General features: G+C 39.5%; 1 protein-coding gene across 1 annotated transcript; it reads left to right on the forward strand.

The window, feature by feature from the left end:
* The first annotated feature begins 7,100 nt into the window (after positions 1 to 7,100).
* Positions 7,101 to 13,779, forward strand: krt78.2 (keratin 78, gene 2). Its single transcript, XM_002935729.4, has 9 exons — positions 7,101 to 7,857; positions 7,967 to 8,187; positions 9,320 to 9,380; positions 9,955 to 10,050; positions 10,633 to 10,797; positions 10,902 to 11,027; positions 11,996 to 12,216; positions 12,389 to 12,423; positions 12,517 to 13,779. Exons 1-9 carry the CDS (start codon positions 7,201 to 7,203, stop codon positions 12,915 to 12,917), a joined length of 1,983 nt encoding a protein of 660 aa, XP_002935775.1. The 5' UTR covers positions 7,101 to 7,200; the 3' UTR covers positions 12,918 to 13,779.
* Positions 13,780 to 14,582: the final 803 nt, after the last annotated feature.

Raw genomic sequence — 14,582 nt, forward strand, 5'->3', positions numbered from 1 at the left:
AGGTTTGGGTTGAGCGCTTCCACTCACCCTCCCCACCCGCAACCTTACACTGCCGGCTTCCTCTTCCAGCTTTATAATTCATAGGCATGCGCCTGGCACACCCCGCCCCCTTTTGTGATGTAATTGCCAGGCAGGTCGGGCACGGGTCTATAAATAGAGGCCGGGTCGGGTAGGGTTTGGGAGCGGGCGGGTTAGGGTCGGGTAGGGTTTGGGAGCGGGCGGGTTAGGGTCGGGTAGGGTTTGGGAGCGGGCGGGTTAGGGTCGGGTAGGGTTTGGGAACGGGCGGGTTAGGGTCGGGTAGGGTATGGGAGCGGGCGGGTTAGGGTCGGGTAGGGTTTGGGAGCGGGCGGGTTAGGGTCGGGTAGGGTTTGGGAGCGGGCGGGTTAGGGTCGGGTAGGGTTTGGGAGCGGGCGGGTTAGGGTCGGGTAGGGTTTGGGAGCGGGCGGGTTAGGGTCGGGTAGGGTTTGGGAGCGGGCGGGTTAGGGTCGGGTAGGGTTTGGCAGCGGGCGGGTTAGGGTCGGGTGCAGGTTGAGTATTTCTCGACCCACACATCACTATTGCACTTCTCCACTGACAGCTAGGAAAGCTGGGAATGATGGAATAAAAGTAGCTGTCTCACAGTTGTAGAAAATGTAAGGTTAGGTAATACCTTTTATTGTTTAACTGAGTGACTAAAAAATGCTTTCGATATGATAATATTATATCTCTGCTTCAGGCTTTACGATGTTATATTAAATGAAACTATATTAGAAGACATTTATACACACCAATACAGTATAGGGTGAGGTTAATAAGAGTGGGAATTAGACAAGCAGGTATACTAATAGAGTGCTACTATCCTGCCATATTATTAGGTTGTGCCTAAATGTATCTATCCCTTTTATTCGAAGACCTAAACAGCAATATTTATTTAAACATAAATACTGATAGAGACATCAGTGAACAAAAAGTGATTTAAAAAGATATTGTTACCAGTGTCCCTTGACGTAATGGGTCACTCTGTTCAACAGAAATAATGGTGTGTTGTCAGTCTTGTATGGCCAGCGAAATGGGGCCGATAAAGAGAAGACTCCCTTTATTTTCTCACAACCTGTACAGAGATATTTCTATACACTGCGCCCTTCTAGGTATCTCTTATTATCTTAAGACAGTAGTTAAAACCTACTTTGTTTTCTTCACAGACTATTTCCTGTCACAATACAACTTGACACTTTTTCTCCACCACAATGGAATCTCCACAATAATATCAAATATTACTTGGGGCATTTAGTTAGCAGTGTTTTCATTGGTGCCTCTCAGTATGTTTCCTTTGTTGCAGTAGTACCTAAGTGACAGCCATACATCACCTTATTGCTTTACCTGTCTAACTGCACACCCGGAATGCCATAATAATTCTTTTCTTACATAAAAGCTGACAGATTTTTCAAATGATCATTACTTGCATTCTTGTTATTCTTTCATGGTTTTTTCTCAAGAAAAATATTAAAGATGCCCAAGACATTTTTAAAATAATAGAGGTTAAATGTTTAAAATACCCTTTTTAGCATCAAACGCCGCTTTGAGAGGAGGGATAGAAAGAACATTATTATTATTGTAGCCAATCACAAATTACATACATGTATGCCCATAGAGGCAGTTATAGTGAGTATTACACAAATGGCCACACAAATGAGACACTGTCACATTGAATATTCCAACCCTGGCTGAAGTTCTGCTCCCCAATGATTGTCGAGACATAAATTATAATATAATTATTTGTACATGTAAAGGTAATATAATATAGTATTTGTACATGTGAAGTATTTTTGTTCCTCTTCCCTCTTTATGGATAATATGAGGTTAGTGGGATTTTATTCATCATGTGTATTTGTGTATTACATGCTAAACATGGATGTGAAACTTTCATTTTCATTGTTCATTTTCCATCAGTCCTCTTAATTTGTATTTATTTTCTATATATCCTTATATGTTAGCTATGCATTCCTGAAATTTTTAGTGTATAAAGTAAGAGGAGTGGATTCTCTAACTTGATATGCATCAGATAGGAAGGTGGAATAACATCCAGACTGTGGGGAATTATGGAACCCATAGAAGAGTTCCAGTCAGGGAAGGTTCTCTTAGTCAAGGCAAAGATAAATCCTATGTTGAGGTGCTATAACAGCAGAAGAGGACGAGCCTAAAGTAGAAATGATAGTTGGGTCAACTGAAATTATTTACCTGAAGATTTACCCAAACAATGTACAGAAAATCAAAGGGAACCAACTATTACCCAAGGCTGGGGCCACTCAGGTAGGACTTACAAGTTACAAGTTAGCAGCTCATTCCTTTGCTGGTGAAGGGCAGGGAAGTTGAACCCTGTGCGTTTCCAATGTTGTTTGGATATACTGATATACAGCACTGTCTGAATGCTCACATGTGTTTATTAGGTGACCCCAGTGACCCTCACTGGTGATGAGCGAATCTGTCCTGTTTTGCGTGCAACAAATTTTTTCACGGAAGTTTCGCGAAATAATTCACCTAAGGCAAAATGCGGAAATTCCCTGCGAATCCATGCCTGGCTCTTCACTAACCCTCACCCTTCTGACTGCAGAACATTGGGAAATTGTACAGGGCACCACTAGAGACTTAAGAGGCTTAAAGGACAAGGAAAGGCTAAGTCACTTGGGGGTGCCAAAATGTTAGGGATCCCCAAGTGACTTTAATAGCTTACCTTGTACCCCGGGCTGGTGTAGCGAGCGCTTCCTCCTTCCTGCTTCGTTTAGCTGCGACTATACGATAGGCGCATGCACAGTAGAGTGAAAAGCCGACTTCTCTGTTAAAGTTCCACTATTCACTCTACTGCGCATGCGCTCGCTCGTGAAGACGGAAGGAAGCGCTCGCTGCAGGTACCCCGGGCTGGTGCTGTTCTCTCCGTACAGGGGCACCAGCCCGGGGTACAAGGTAAGCGATTTAAGTCACTTGGGGGTGCCTAACATTTTGGCACCCCCAAGTGACTTTGCCTTTCCATGTCCTTTAAGCACTGCATGAAAGAAAGAGAGAAAGTGTAAGGGGGGCTAAAGGCAGTGGAAGTGGGCCTTGTGAAAAGGCAACGTCTCTGAAGAACTAGATGAGATGTCCAACAACATACTGGCACAAAAGAAGGTGTAGAGGAGCAGAAAGTTTTCAGACAAGAGAATTTAAAAACACACAGAGTTTAAAAACCAATAGAATAAAAAAAAATAAGTATTTCATATACAATTAAATAAACTGCATCTATTATCGGCAATTGTTTATGTGCTTCAGAATCTTTAACCAGTTCTTTGATAACCATGCAAGGCGCCATATTGGATCCACTAGGGCTGCATAGCAAATAAGCTTTTTAGAATACAATGTTTTTAATACTCAGTTTCTGATAAGCAGAGCTTTACATTTACATTTTCAATGAAAATATTTACAGCGCTTGTACCTGCGTTTGTGAATGAGTCCACGGGTGCTTTTTCCCATCATTTCAGGTTCATATTCTAGGGCTCATTTATGAACTTATGAACAGGTGGAAGTGCCATTGTGCTAAAGTTAATAAAACATCTAAACATGCTTCCTTGCTCTTCTGTGTATTTGGTCCAAGTGCCATTGCATCCGTCCATGCTGGGATTCTGACAAATACTGCATTATAGGTAAAATATGCCAATTTTCATTAAAGTGATACTGACACGAAAAAAACTACTCTTCAAAATTTGAATGTACATTAAAAGTTACCAATAGGTCATGTTAATCTTCTTCAGCGATAGGGCTGCTGTTGTAAGTATTTGTTACTTAAATTGCCTAAACCTGACTGTTTTGCCAACCTGACTGCCCCTTCTCAGCCTGTCAGTTATAGCTTCTAATGCTAACAGCCTACTGATGCACAAATATGGCCGCCCCTCATAGAGGGAACATCGGGGGATAAGAAGAGAAATATAAAAGAATCAGACAAATACTTTGCAGTCAAAATTATAAAGCTCATGCAAAGTCAGTGTTATAATAGATGAAAAAAAATATTTAATTTCTGGTGTCAGTATCTCTTTAAAAGGTGTGCTCTTTGTTCACAACATTCATAAATGATCCAAATTGGTTGGAACAGACTGGGATTGATGAAACTATGCCTGGACTTCATTTTTCTGCCAGATAATGAAAATGAAGCTACTGCTATCTAATGACCTGAACTTCTGCATAGGGTTTTTTTTTTTTTTTTTGAAAGCCTGTAGCTGGAGGGGTATGTATAATATGTTCATTATAATTTACTCCAGAATTTTACTCCACCTCAGCCTACAGTCAGTAGGACAAGTTGAGGCAGGGAAGACACCGTTTTTTTTATTACAGAATTTTATTCTGAGCTACACATTCCTGATACAGCTTGATATATGCATGTGAGTTTACATGGTTGATGTGTGGTCTATTATAACTCCATTTTTTACAAAATATTAATACATTTTCTCCTGAGTGTGAAATAATGAAAAATAAGTCTAATTCTTTTTATACAAATTCAGTCTTGTTTTAAACAGTTAAATCTTCCACCTTGAATCAGGGACTTGTCGAGGACACCATGGCAGGAAAGGCTTAGTTATACTGGCCTAATTCCAGGGTGTGAGGGTAGGAGTTGGTGGACAGTGGGAGAATTGTGTATGTTATTGGGGAGAGGCATGGTCAAACCTGTGCTTTAGGTATTTGGGTGTTTTTTGGCCTTTGTTAAGTTGCATGGGGTCCCACTATGATGAATGATATGAACAGTAATGTTTTGCTATACCTAAAACCATAGGCTGGCTTTTCTAGGGGGACTTAAACGTGAACAAATCTGACAACTTACTGCTATTTACATTCTTGCTGGCATTAATCTTCCCACAAAATTTGTTCTGCATCAATTGCCCCATAATACAAATCCACACATTACCAGTTGCAGGAATATAACAAGTGCTGTTTGTGAAATTTACATTGTAATTATTTTGCAGTATACAGTGGTTCCGTTACACCAAACTATCAGATAATACTAAAAGCTGTTTCTAAACATATGTAACAACATACAAGGGGTCATTTACTTCCCTAACTGCAGTTGCACTTGGCCACAGTCAATTGCATGAAAAAGCCCATTTCTAAAGGGTACTTGTGTCAACTTGCACTCCTTCTACTTCTATATAGTCTAAACCAGGGGTCCCAAAACTTTTTTGAACCACGTTCAAATGTAAAAAGAGTTGGGGAGCAACACAACCGTGAACATGTACCTGGGGGTGCCAAATAAGGGCTGTGACTATGACTGTTATTTGGTAGCCCCTATATGGACTGACAGCCTATAGGAGATTCTGTTTGGCAGTACACCTGGTTTTTATTCAACCAAAACTTGTTTGTGAGCCAGAAATGAAAAAATAAGCACTTTCTTTGAGGCCACTGGGAGAAACATGTTTCTCATGAGCCACTGGTTGGGGACCAATGGTCTAAACTATCCTAAAAGAACCTGCTAAACCTGGGAGCATAACACAAGTTATCAATGCAAATATCAGATGCACTTGCATATACAAATGCCAAACCTTTTTTATTTGCTCATCTTTTGATGTATATACAATTAATATTTGATTTTGCCCCATGGTCCAAACGTAAATAGTAAAAGTGCTAAACCTTTTCTGTTATTCATTAACTGGATACTTGGGGGGTGTTCATGAAGCTTAGATATTGCTGATCAATGCATAACAAAACAGAATAAAAGAAAGAGTTTTGCAAGGGTTAGTTTCCTCGTATTATCATCATTTATTTATATAGTGCCAGCAAATTACTCAGTGCTTTACATTTATTTACAGGGATTAATTAAATAACACACAAGGGTTAGAATAGGTTCAGATGTCCTTACTTGCAAGAGCTTACAATCTAAAGATTAGAAGAAAGTTATAGACTTGAAAAAGATTTTTGCAAAGTGCTGTGCCAAAATGTTAGTGCTAAAAAAGAATGATAATAAAAAATAAATGTAAATCTGTTATGCCAGTGACTTATACAGCACAGACAGCTACCAAAATATACATTTCACAATTCTCAATATGTTGTTCAGAACCTTGTCGTTCCAGTGGCACATCACAGAGCCTCACCCATAGCATCTGCTTGTGCAACCAAGTAATGCAATGTCAGGTCATATGTTCATCTCTTGATGGGTCTTAGATGATGGCAATAATTGTTGCAGTCAAGCCAGCACTACAGGGATTAAGTTAAAAGAAATTTTACCATCATTGGTTTAAACATACGCAACTAAAAACACATGACACATTTAGAACTCCAATATGTCCAATATCCTTTGTAGTCCTTATAGCTTTTGTAACTGTCCTGCTTTGAGCTCTTCGCTGCATCAACTGAGTTTCTGCACTTGTCTGTGGGTCTTATCTGAGTTACTACTCCCTATTTCCAATGGACGACAGTACTACATTCTCAAGCTCATCTGGATACCTACTGTAGGTCCTGGTGAATAGTAGCTTGCTATTTCAGCTGTGGTTGACTTCTCCTTCTGCACTTCATCCTACTGAAGGAGTCTTGCTCCCTGCTCCTGGTTGGAATCTTCTTCTACTCTTCAATTTTCTGGCTTTACCAAGTACCTTACCATGCAGCAAATCAAAGTGACTGAAAGCTGGGTGCACTGTAGATGAATAAAAGCTAGACTGAACAGCAGCCATTTAGTCTATTAATCCATTCTAATAAGCTGATAGGCAAAAGTGTGACTCACGGCAATTTATTTTTCAGTCAGCTTTTTAAATTCATTTATATTAATATGCTGGCACATAATTTTGTGGATAACACAAAGAGACAGGTAAAATATGCATGCTTTGTATTAAAAAAAAAGTAGCCTGAGGATCTTTTTGGAATATCTCTAGCAATATGCATCCTTAATTTAGCAGATGAAAGGATTTCATAACACCAAAGCCTTCAAGTGAGGTAATTTTTAATACCTTTTTTTTTACATAAAGAGGTGTGTCCCAATTTATCAATCCACTAAATATGTGCTGCCAGGCATGCCAAAGTTGCCAAGCCCATGATTACAGTAAATTGATCTTCTGATTCCCAAGGCAGCCAAACCCACTTTTAAAAATTATATAAAAGGTGGAGAAAACGCTTTCTCATCAGAGGGGCTTAGATTCCCTTCATTCTGACTTCTTCTTCTGTATCTTAGGCTATTACTTTCTTACTTATAGCTGTTTCTTTACCTCTGTCAAAATGAATAGGGGTCAGCAGTCATTTGCTAGTAGGTCTGTAGCGGGCACAAAGAGCTTTAGCTCTTCTTCGCTTGGTGGTGGAGGCCTTGGAGCTAGAGGTGGTGGAGGTAGAATTAGCTTTAGTTCAGCTTCTGTGTCTAAAGGAATGGGTGGCGGTCGTGCTAGTGGTGGTGGGGGAGGATTCATACAAAGTGGAGGTGCCAGTTTCAGTTCTCAAAGCCTCCATAACCTCCATCCTCTTGGAGGAACAAGAAAAACTGCCATTAGTTCAGGCAGTGTTCGTGGAGCAGGTGGTATAGGATTTGGTGGGGCAGGAGGTGGAGGATTTGGTGGGGCAGGAGGTGGAGGATTTGGTGGGGCAGGAGGTGGAGGATTTGGTGGTGGAGGATTTGGAGGTGGAGGATTTGGAGGTGGAGGATTTGGAGGTGGAGGATTTGGTGATGGTGGATTTGGCGGTGGCCTAGGAGGAATAGATGGAGGTTTTGGAGGCATGAATTTTCCTGTATGCCCTCCTGGTGGAATTCAGGAAGTGACCATTAACCAGAGTCTTCTGGCACCGTTAAATCTGGAAATTGATCCAGCAATTCAAAAAGTGAGGACAGAGGAAAGGGAGCAGATTAAGACCCTCAACAACAAATTTGCCTCCTTCATTGACAAGGTGAAGAACATTTTAATTTCTTTATATAAAAAAAACCCTGTACAAAATTTGCAGATGCATCGCTGACAGTAACATTATTCATGCATTTTGGTTTGCTTTGTTGTTATAGACGAGATTTTTGGAGCAGCAAAATCAAGTATTGAAGACAAAATGGGAACTCTTGCAAGAACATGGGCAAAAAGGGGTTACAAAGAGAAGCAACATTGTACCTCTCTTTGAAGCTTACATCAGCAATCTGAGACGTTCATTGGATTCGCTGCTTAATGACAAACACCGCTTGGAATCAGACCTGAGAAGCACTCAAGATTTGGTAGAGGATTACAAAAACAAGTAAGTTGGCATGGCTGTTAAGCTATTAGGCTAGATACAGATATGAGGTATGGGTAATTATAAATACAGTATAGTATGGCATCTGTTATCCAGAATGCTTGGGACCTGAAGTTTTTTTTTTCTGTAATTTGGATCTTGAAACCTTTTGACTCCTTAAAAACACTAAAACAAAGGCAATAGGATTGTTTTGACACCAATATGGATTCAGTTGGATTGTTCAGTTGCCATCAATACAAGGTACTGTTTTATTATTACAGAGAAAAGGAAGTATTTTTGAAAAATTGTAATAATTTGATTAAATTGGACTCATTTGGAGCTTTCTGGATAAATCCCTAAGGGATCCCATACCTGTATTTATTTACAGGTATAAGCATGCTAATTACTACAACTAAATTAGCTGTTTGCATTAATGTTATCCCATCGTTTTGATGCTGTGCACCAGCTATTTACTATTTTCCATGCTTGGGGGAGGGATTATTAAAAAAAACAGTGATGTCATACAAAGAGGTCCATGTAGACTGTACTTGTCCTGGGTGCCAACAAAAATCTCTTAGACGTCCATACCCTTATGTGTCTAGTTGGCCAGCCATGGTTTTGATCATAACAACCATTGTGTAACACTGCTTAGTAAATTACTAATGGGAGCTAATGGGATGTTCCCTCTTCCAAATCTACAAAAGTCCTTTAGACTGGCTATTGTGTATATGCTACTTTTTGTGCAATTTTGGAGTGCTTAGTACCACAGAGCTGTGAAGTTCAGAAATGATTGCAAAATACATTCTTCCTTGCTTGTGACAGTTCTTTAAATGCATTGGCTGTCGTGCTAGGGGGTTACTTATTTACAAAATCACAATATGTTACTTTTTAGATCTCAGCACTTTATTTTTCCTGATGTGTTTAATTGTAGCTGAAAGCTAGAGAAATAACTAGTCCACCCAGTGTCTATACAAACGTAAAGTACTGAGAACATACATAGATCAAGTGATTAGGATCAAAGGGGTATTAATGTTTTAAAAATGAATATGTGCTCTTCTAGGGTTGAATAAAATAATGGCAACGAGTTATACATTGCTCTATAGGTCAAGTCACTGTGTGGGTTAAATGTGTGGTCTAATTTGTTTCATCTCTGTAGATATGAGGATGAAATCAACAAGCGCACAACTGCCGAAAATGAATTTGTAGTGCTCAAAAAGGTAGGTAGTGAATGCATTGCACCAGTGAAGAGAAGCTTGGGTGTAATCACAGAAGATAGTAAAGAATGGCTGTGTAAACACAGGATGAACCTCTACTGATGGCCAGCACTGTTGCAGGAGGAAACAGTTAGATCTACTTAATTTGGCCCAGCATGTGGATGGTTAAAGTGGGCAAAGATTGGTAACTTGCCAAACTAACAGGTCTTTATGTGTATATCCAGCTTTACAGTCAGGATGGTTTTGCCTTGCTGAGACAACCAGAAGGCATTGTGTCATTGCTGGCTGAGAAGAAGCAGAATAGCAAAGCTTATAAATGACACAAAATAAAAAATAAAAGATTTAGACTAATTGAAAAGTTTCTTTATAATACATCTGCCTTAAACTTACTAACAGTTACTATCACTTTTAGAACATAACTTTTACTTACAAGACTAATTTGTTAAAACTACATTCTCTTAAGGCCTTGTAACTGTTTTGAACATAATGCAGTCTATAACCTTTGTGATTAAACCTACTCAGCATTGCCACTTTATGCAGGTTCCTTAAATTAACCCTCAACATGTATTGTGTTTAGGATGTGGATGGCGCTTACATGAACAAAGTAGAGCTGGACTGTAAAGTCGATGCATTGACTGATGAAATTAACTTCCTCAGGACACTATATGAAGCGGTAATTTTAGTCTCCTCCTTTTGTTAAATGAAAAATGTGCAACCAGAATAACCAACAGATTTATATTATATTAAGTGGCCTATTAAAGAATCTTGCCAAACTGGAATATATATATATATATAACAGTAAATATTGCCCGGTTACATCTTTTCCCCTCATCCACTATAGTGATGGACTGTGTGCTCCTCAGAGATCACCTGTAACAGAAAGATGTTTGGGAGTAAAAGACAGAACTCTGCCCATTAATTGGCTGATGGGGCCTTGCATGTATGTGTGCCTTGGCTTGTTTGTGTGCACTGTGAATCATATGATCCCAGGGGGCGGCCCTTAGTACTTAAAATGGCAATTTCCTATATAGGATTACCCAATTGCACATCCTACTAAAAAAGTATATTTTTTATTAAAATGGTTTATATGAAGCAGGGGTTACACATGCCACTTAGTTTAGTTTTCCCATTTTCTTTAAGCTTTCAGCATAGCCAGTTATTCTTTGCCTTTGGCAATATGCATCGATGCTGAAATGATGAGAGTGTATCAGAATCAGAATTGATTATCATTTATTATTTTCTTTTTAAATGGCAGGAAGTTCAAGATCTTCAAGGTCAGCTTTCTGATATATCTGTTGTTCTGTCAATGGACAATAACCGGGCGCTGGATCTTGATGGCATTATCGCGGAGGTGAAATGTCAGTATGAGGAAATAGCTAACAAGAGCAAAGCTGAGGCTGAAGCTGCTTGTGCCATGAAGGTAAAAACATCTCAGCATCTTGATTAATGTTGCCACTTATTAGGAAATCAAAATATTCAAGCAATTAAAGGCCACGATTATAACTTTGGACCTAACATTTTTAGTTCCAGCAGCTACAAGCAACAGCAGGTCAGCACGGAGACAGCCTCAAAAGTAGCAAGACTGAAATTGCAGATCTGAATCGCATGATCCAGAGACTAAAGGCTGAGATTGAAAGCGTGAAGAAGCAGGTACCTTGAACATTTTGACTACATAAAACAAATCAGATATAAATGACCATATTTGTTTCTAGTTTGACTCTTAAATATTAAATATTACATTTTTCACCACGCAAAGTTAAAATAATTCGCATCAGTGTAAGGGAAAGCTGTTAGGTATATCTCATAGAAACTATTGGATACTTTGCTAATGGCCACTTATCCTTAGGTTGAAAGACAGTAAATTCCACCTAATCTAACAAGCCGCTATATCCTCAAATATTCAGCCAAGCTGTGCTTAGGACAGGGGAATTATGTTGCCCCAGATAAAACATCAGGCCCTGCCCCTCTTGTAATGGTGTAATAAACACAATAGGGGTCTGTGTGCTGGGATGGGATAAGGTGTTTGCAGTGAGCCTGTAGTGAGGCAAGTGCTGCTAGCTAATGCTAATATATATATATAGATATTTGTTCAACATGCACATGAGCCTTTTAGATTATTGCCCCAGTAAACTGGCATCAGGGTTCCTCTTGGGCAGGACTCATTGTGGCCTTGTCCCTTCCCATTGATATAAACTGGAAGTAACCTGCAGAAAGTAGATACTATTTCCAACTATCACCAACTTGTGTATTGTTTAGAAACACTTTCAGTAATAGTTCCAAGATTAGAGAAGCAATTTAGTACCAACCCAAATGCACTTTGAATATGATCTAGGATTGCAAATAGAAATCTGAAGCAAATCTTACTACAACTTGTGCCCCCAGGCGCTGCTTTGTTCCCTCCTACAGTGGACTCAGACCAACAATTTTACATTTGTCCTGATAAAGATGGTGTCCCACCACTGAGGGGTGGGTCATAAAACTAGAATATTTGAATTTGAATCTTTAAATCTGGTAATTTAGCTTTTTCTAATAGCTTGTTTTTAGCCATGGTTTTGTGTACATAATTGGTTATTGCTTTACTAAATTACTGCATTCAGCAAATGTAATTGTTTCCCCAGTGTGCCAATCTGCAGACATCTATCACAGAGGCAGAGGAACGTGGAGAACTTGCTGTAAAAGATGCACAAAAAAAATTAGATGAGCTTCAGGAAGCCCTGAGGAAGGCCAAGGAGGAAATGGCAAAGCAATTGCATGATTACCAGAGGCTGATGAGTATTAAGCTGGCCTTGGATATTGAAATTGCCACATACAAGAAACTGCTAGAAGGAGAAGAATGCAGGTATGACCATCTTAGCATGTTGTACCCTTGATGCTTGTTATTGATATGTATCAATAAATATCATAATCTCTCGTGTCTCATAATTATATAACATGCTGCAGTTTTGCAGAATGCACTGTAATAAAAATCATGGTATTGCTTTCTTTGTAATGGTTTCATTATTTTATTCCAGGATATCAGGAGAGTACCAAAATCCTGTCAGCATTTGTAAGTATTCCAAACTTGAGCCATGAACTTATATTGTAAAGTAATGATGTAACCATTAAAGTTAACCTACATCAACTGTATTTTTACTTGCAGCCGTGATCAGCGGTTCCACTTCAATCTCTTCTGGAGTAGGTGGTGGATTTGGAGCTGGCGGTGGTGGATATGGAGCTGGCGGTGGTGGATTTGGAGCTGGCGGTGGAGGATTTGGAGCTGTCGGTGGAGGATATGGAGCTGGCGGTGGAGGATTTGGAGCTGGCGGTGGAGGATTTGGAGCTGGTGGCGGAGGTGGCGGAGGATATGGAGTTGGGGGTGCAGGAGGTGGAGGATTTGGAGCTGGAGGATATGGAGTTGGTGGAGGCGGCCAATTTGGAGGAGGGGGAGGAGGTTACAGCATGGGTGGAGGTGGAGGCGGAGGCTTCAGTTCCGGAAGCAGACAAGGTGTCGCCATTATCTCAACAACATCTTCTTCCTCTTCAAGCAAAATGAACTATTAACCTGGCATCTTTAATCCAACAACATCTCTTTTTGCCTGCTAGAATATATCCTCTGTTTTTATGTCAAGATCATTTGAAAGCAAAATAAAGTTTGTTAATCAGGTCCCTTACTTTTCTATATTTCCTCTCAGTTGTAAGTATCATTACTGGCCTCTTCATATGGCTTCTGTAGCATGTTTCATACCTAAGTCTCACCGACACATAATATACATGCCAGACTGAATTTAGATGAATCCCAATTTTGTCTTTAGGAGAGCATGACTGGAAACAACTGGGCATACATCATTTATACAATTGTACCCTATATTTTCAATTTTTTATTTTTCAGCATATACATAAGAGGTGGAACACAATGGGTTGGTGGAGTTTTCCTTTTAGTAGGATTGGAGAAGAATACAACTAAGACAATCTAAAGTTACCAACGCTTGGCATAGCTACAATTTTTTTCAAATATTGTATATGAATCTTAATCTTAACACTGGGATATGCAGCAGATAAATGCCACATTTAATAAATCTGGGATTATCGTATGGAATGTATCGCTTTATAGGCCGGAGAGATAATTATATACGTTTATTTACAAACACAACTCTTTGCTATCAAATTGTCTTGCAACATGTTTACCTTCAATGAGAATGTCCTGTGGGTAAAGAGAACCTTTTGCTATTTTGTTTCTGCCATTTTAACCTCAGCAACCACTACTGACCAACTGGTAGCTACTGTTCCATGTATGAACATGCTCCTTTACCTTACGTATTGCTCAAACAGAGAAACTCTAGGCAACATTTGTCCTTCCTATGCAATAACTATTCCTCACAACTAACTTCATTGTACATCTAATAAACTGCATGTTTCATAACTATTTGTTTTTTTTGCTTTTTTTTTTGCTTTCAGTGATGATTAATAAACCAAACATGATCTGCTACATGTGATCAAAACAGACAAAAACATAAATATTTTTGTATACGTGTTAGGAGCATCACTCTCTTGAGTTCACAAGGTCCACAGGTCAGGCCACTGAACTGTCCTTGATGTGTTACTGTTCCATAAATGGGCATGGCAAGGCCAGATAAAGAACCTAATTGGTGTAGAGATTCCAACATACTACTACAGGTAAAAGCTTATGCATACTTGGAAATATCAGTAGTTATTGTCTCATTACATATGAGACAATAACAGGTCTGGACTGTGTTTAAACCAGAATCCACATATTGCCAGTCCGGGCCTGGACAATAAAAAGTCAGTCTGCATGTTATAGAGTAGCCTGTCCCAGTTGTCTTCCTAAAATATGGGTTTAAGTACAATGGAAAACATTTATTCCCATTTTGCTGAGGAAGTTTGGTTCAGGGGGAATAGAGAATAAACAATGAAAATTTATGGATGATCCTTAATGCATCTCTTGGAATTAATATAGGTATGTACATAACTACATATAGACATGCCTAAGGCAAGATACACGCACCTCTAGTTTCTTAGTTGCATTAAATTGGCGAATCCTGTCAAGGAAGCAGTCAGTGGATAGGCACTGAGATGACCAACCACAGTAAAGGTCCACAGGAGAGATATCTTTGCACATGTATTTTCATTAAGGATATTCTATGGCCAAAGAGACCTTTCTAAAGCTGGGGGTGCAAAGCAGTTAAACAAGCCCTGCTAAAAGCAGTC

The sequence above is a fragment of the Xenopus tropicalis genome, chromosome 2 (assembly GCF_000004195.4).
Source record: "Xenopus tropicalis strain Nigerian chromosome 2, UCB_Xtro_10.0, whole genome shotgun sequence".
NCBI classification, from domain to species: domain Eukaryota; kingdom Metazoa; phylum Chordata; class Amphibia; order Anura; family Pipidae; genus Xenopus; species Xenopus tropicalis.

What these genes read in the sequence shown, in the direction of transcription:
- krt78.2 (XM_002935729.4), top strand. Translation starts at nt 7,201, where the DNA reads ATGAATAGGGGTCAGCAGTCATTTGCTAGTAGGTCTGTAGCGGGCACA. An exon ending in GTAGAGGATTACAAAAACAA is followed by an intron (nt 8,188 to 9,319) that starts GTAAGTTGGCAT and finishes TCATCTCTGTAG; the next exon opens with ATATGAGGATGAAATCAACA. An exon ending in CCAAAATCCTGTCAGCATTT is followed by an intron (nt 12,424 to 12,516) that starts GTAAGTATTCCA and finishes TTTTACTTGCAG; the next exon opens with CCGTGATCAGCGGTTCCACT.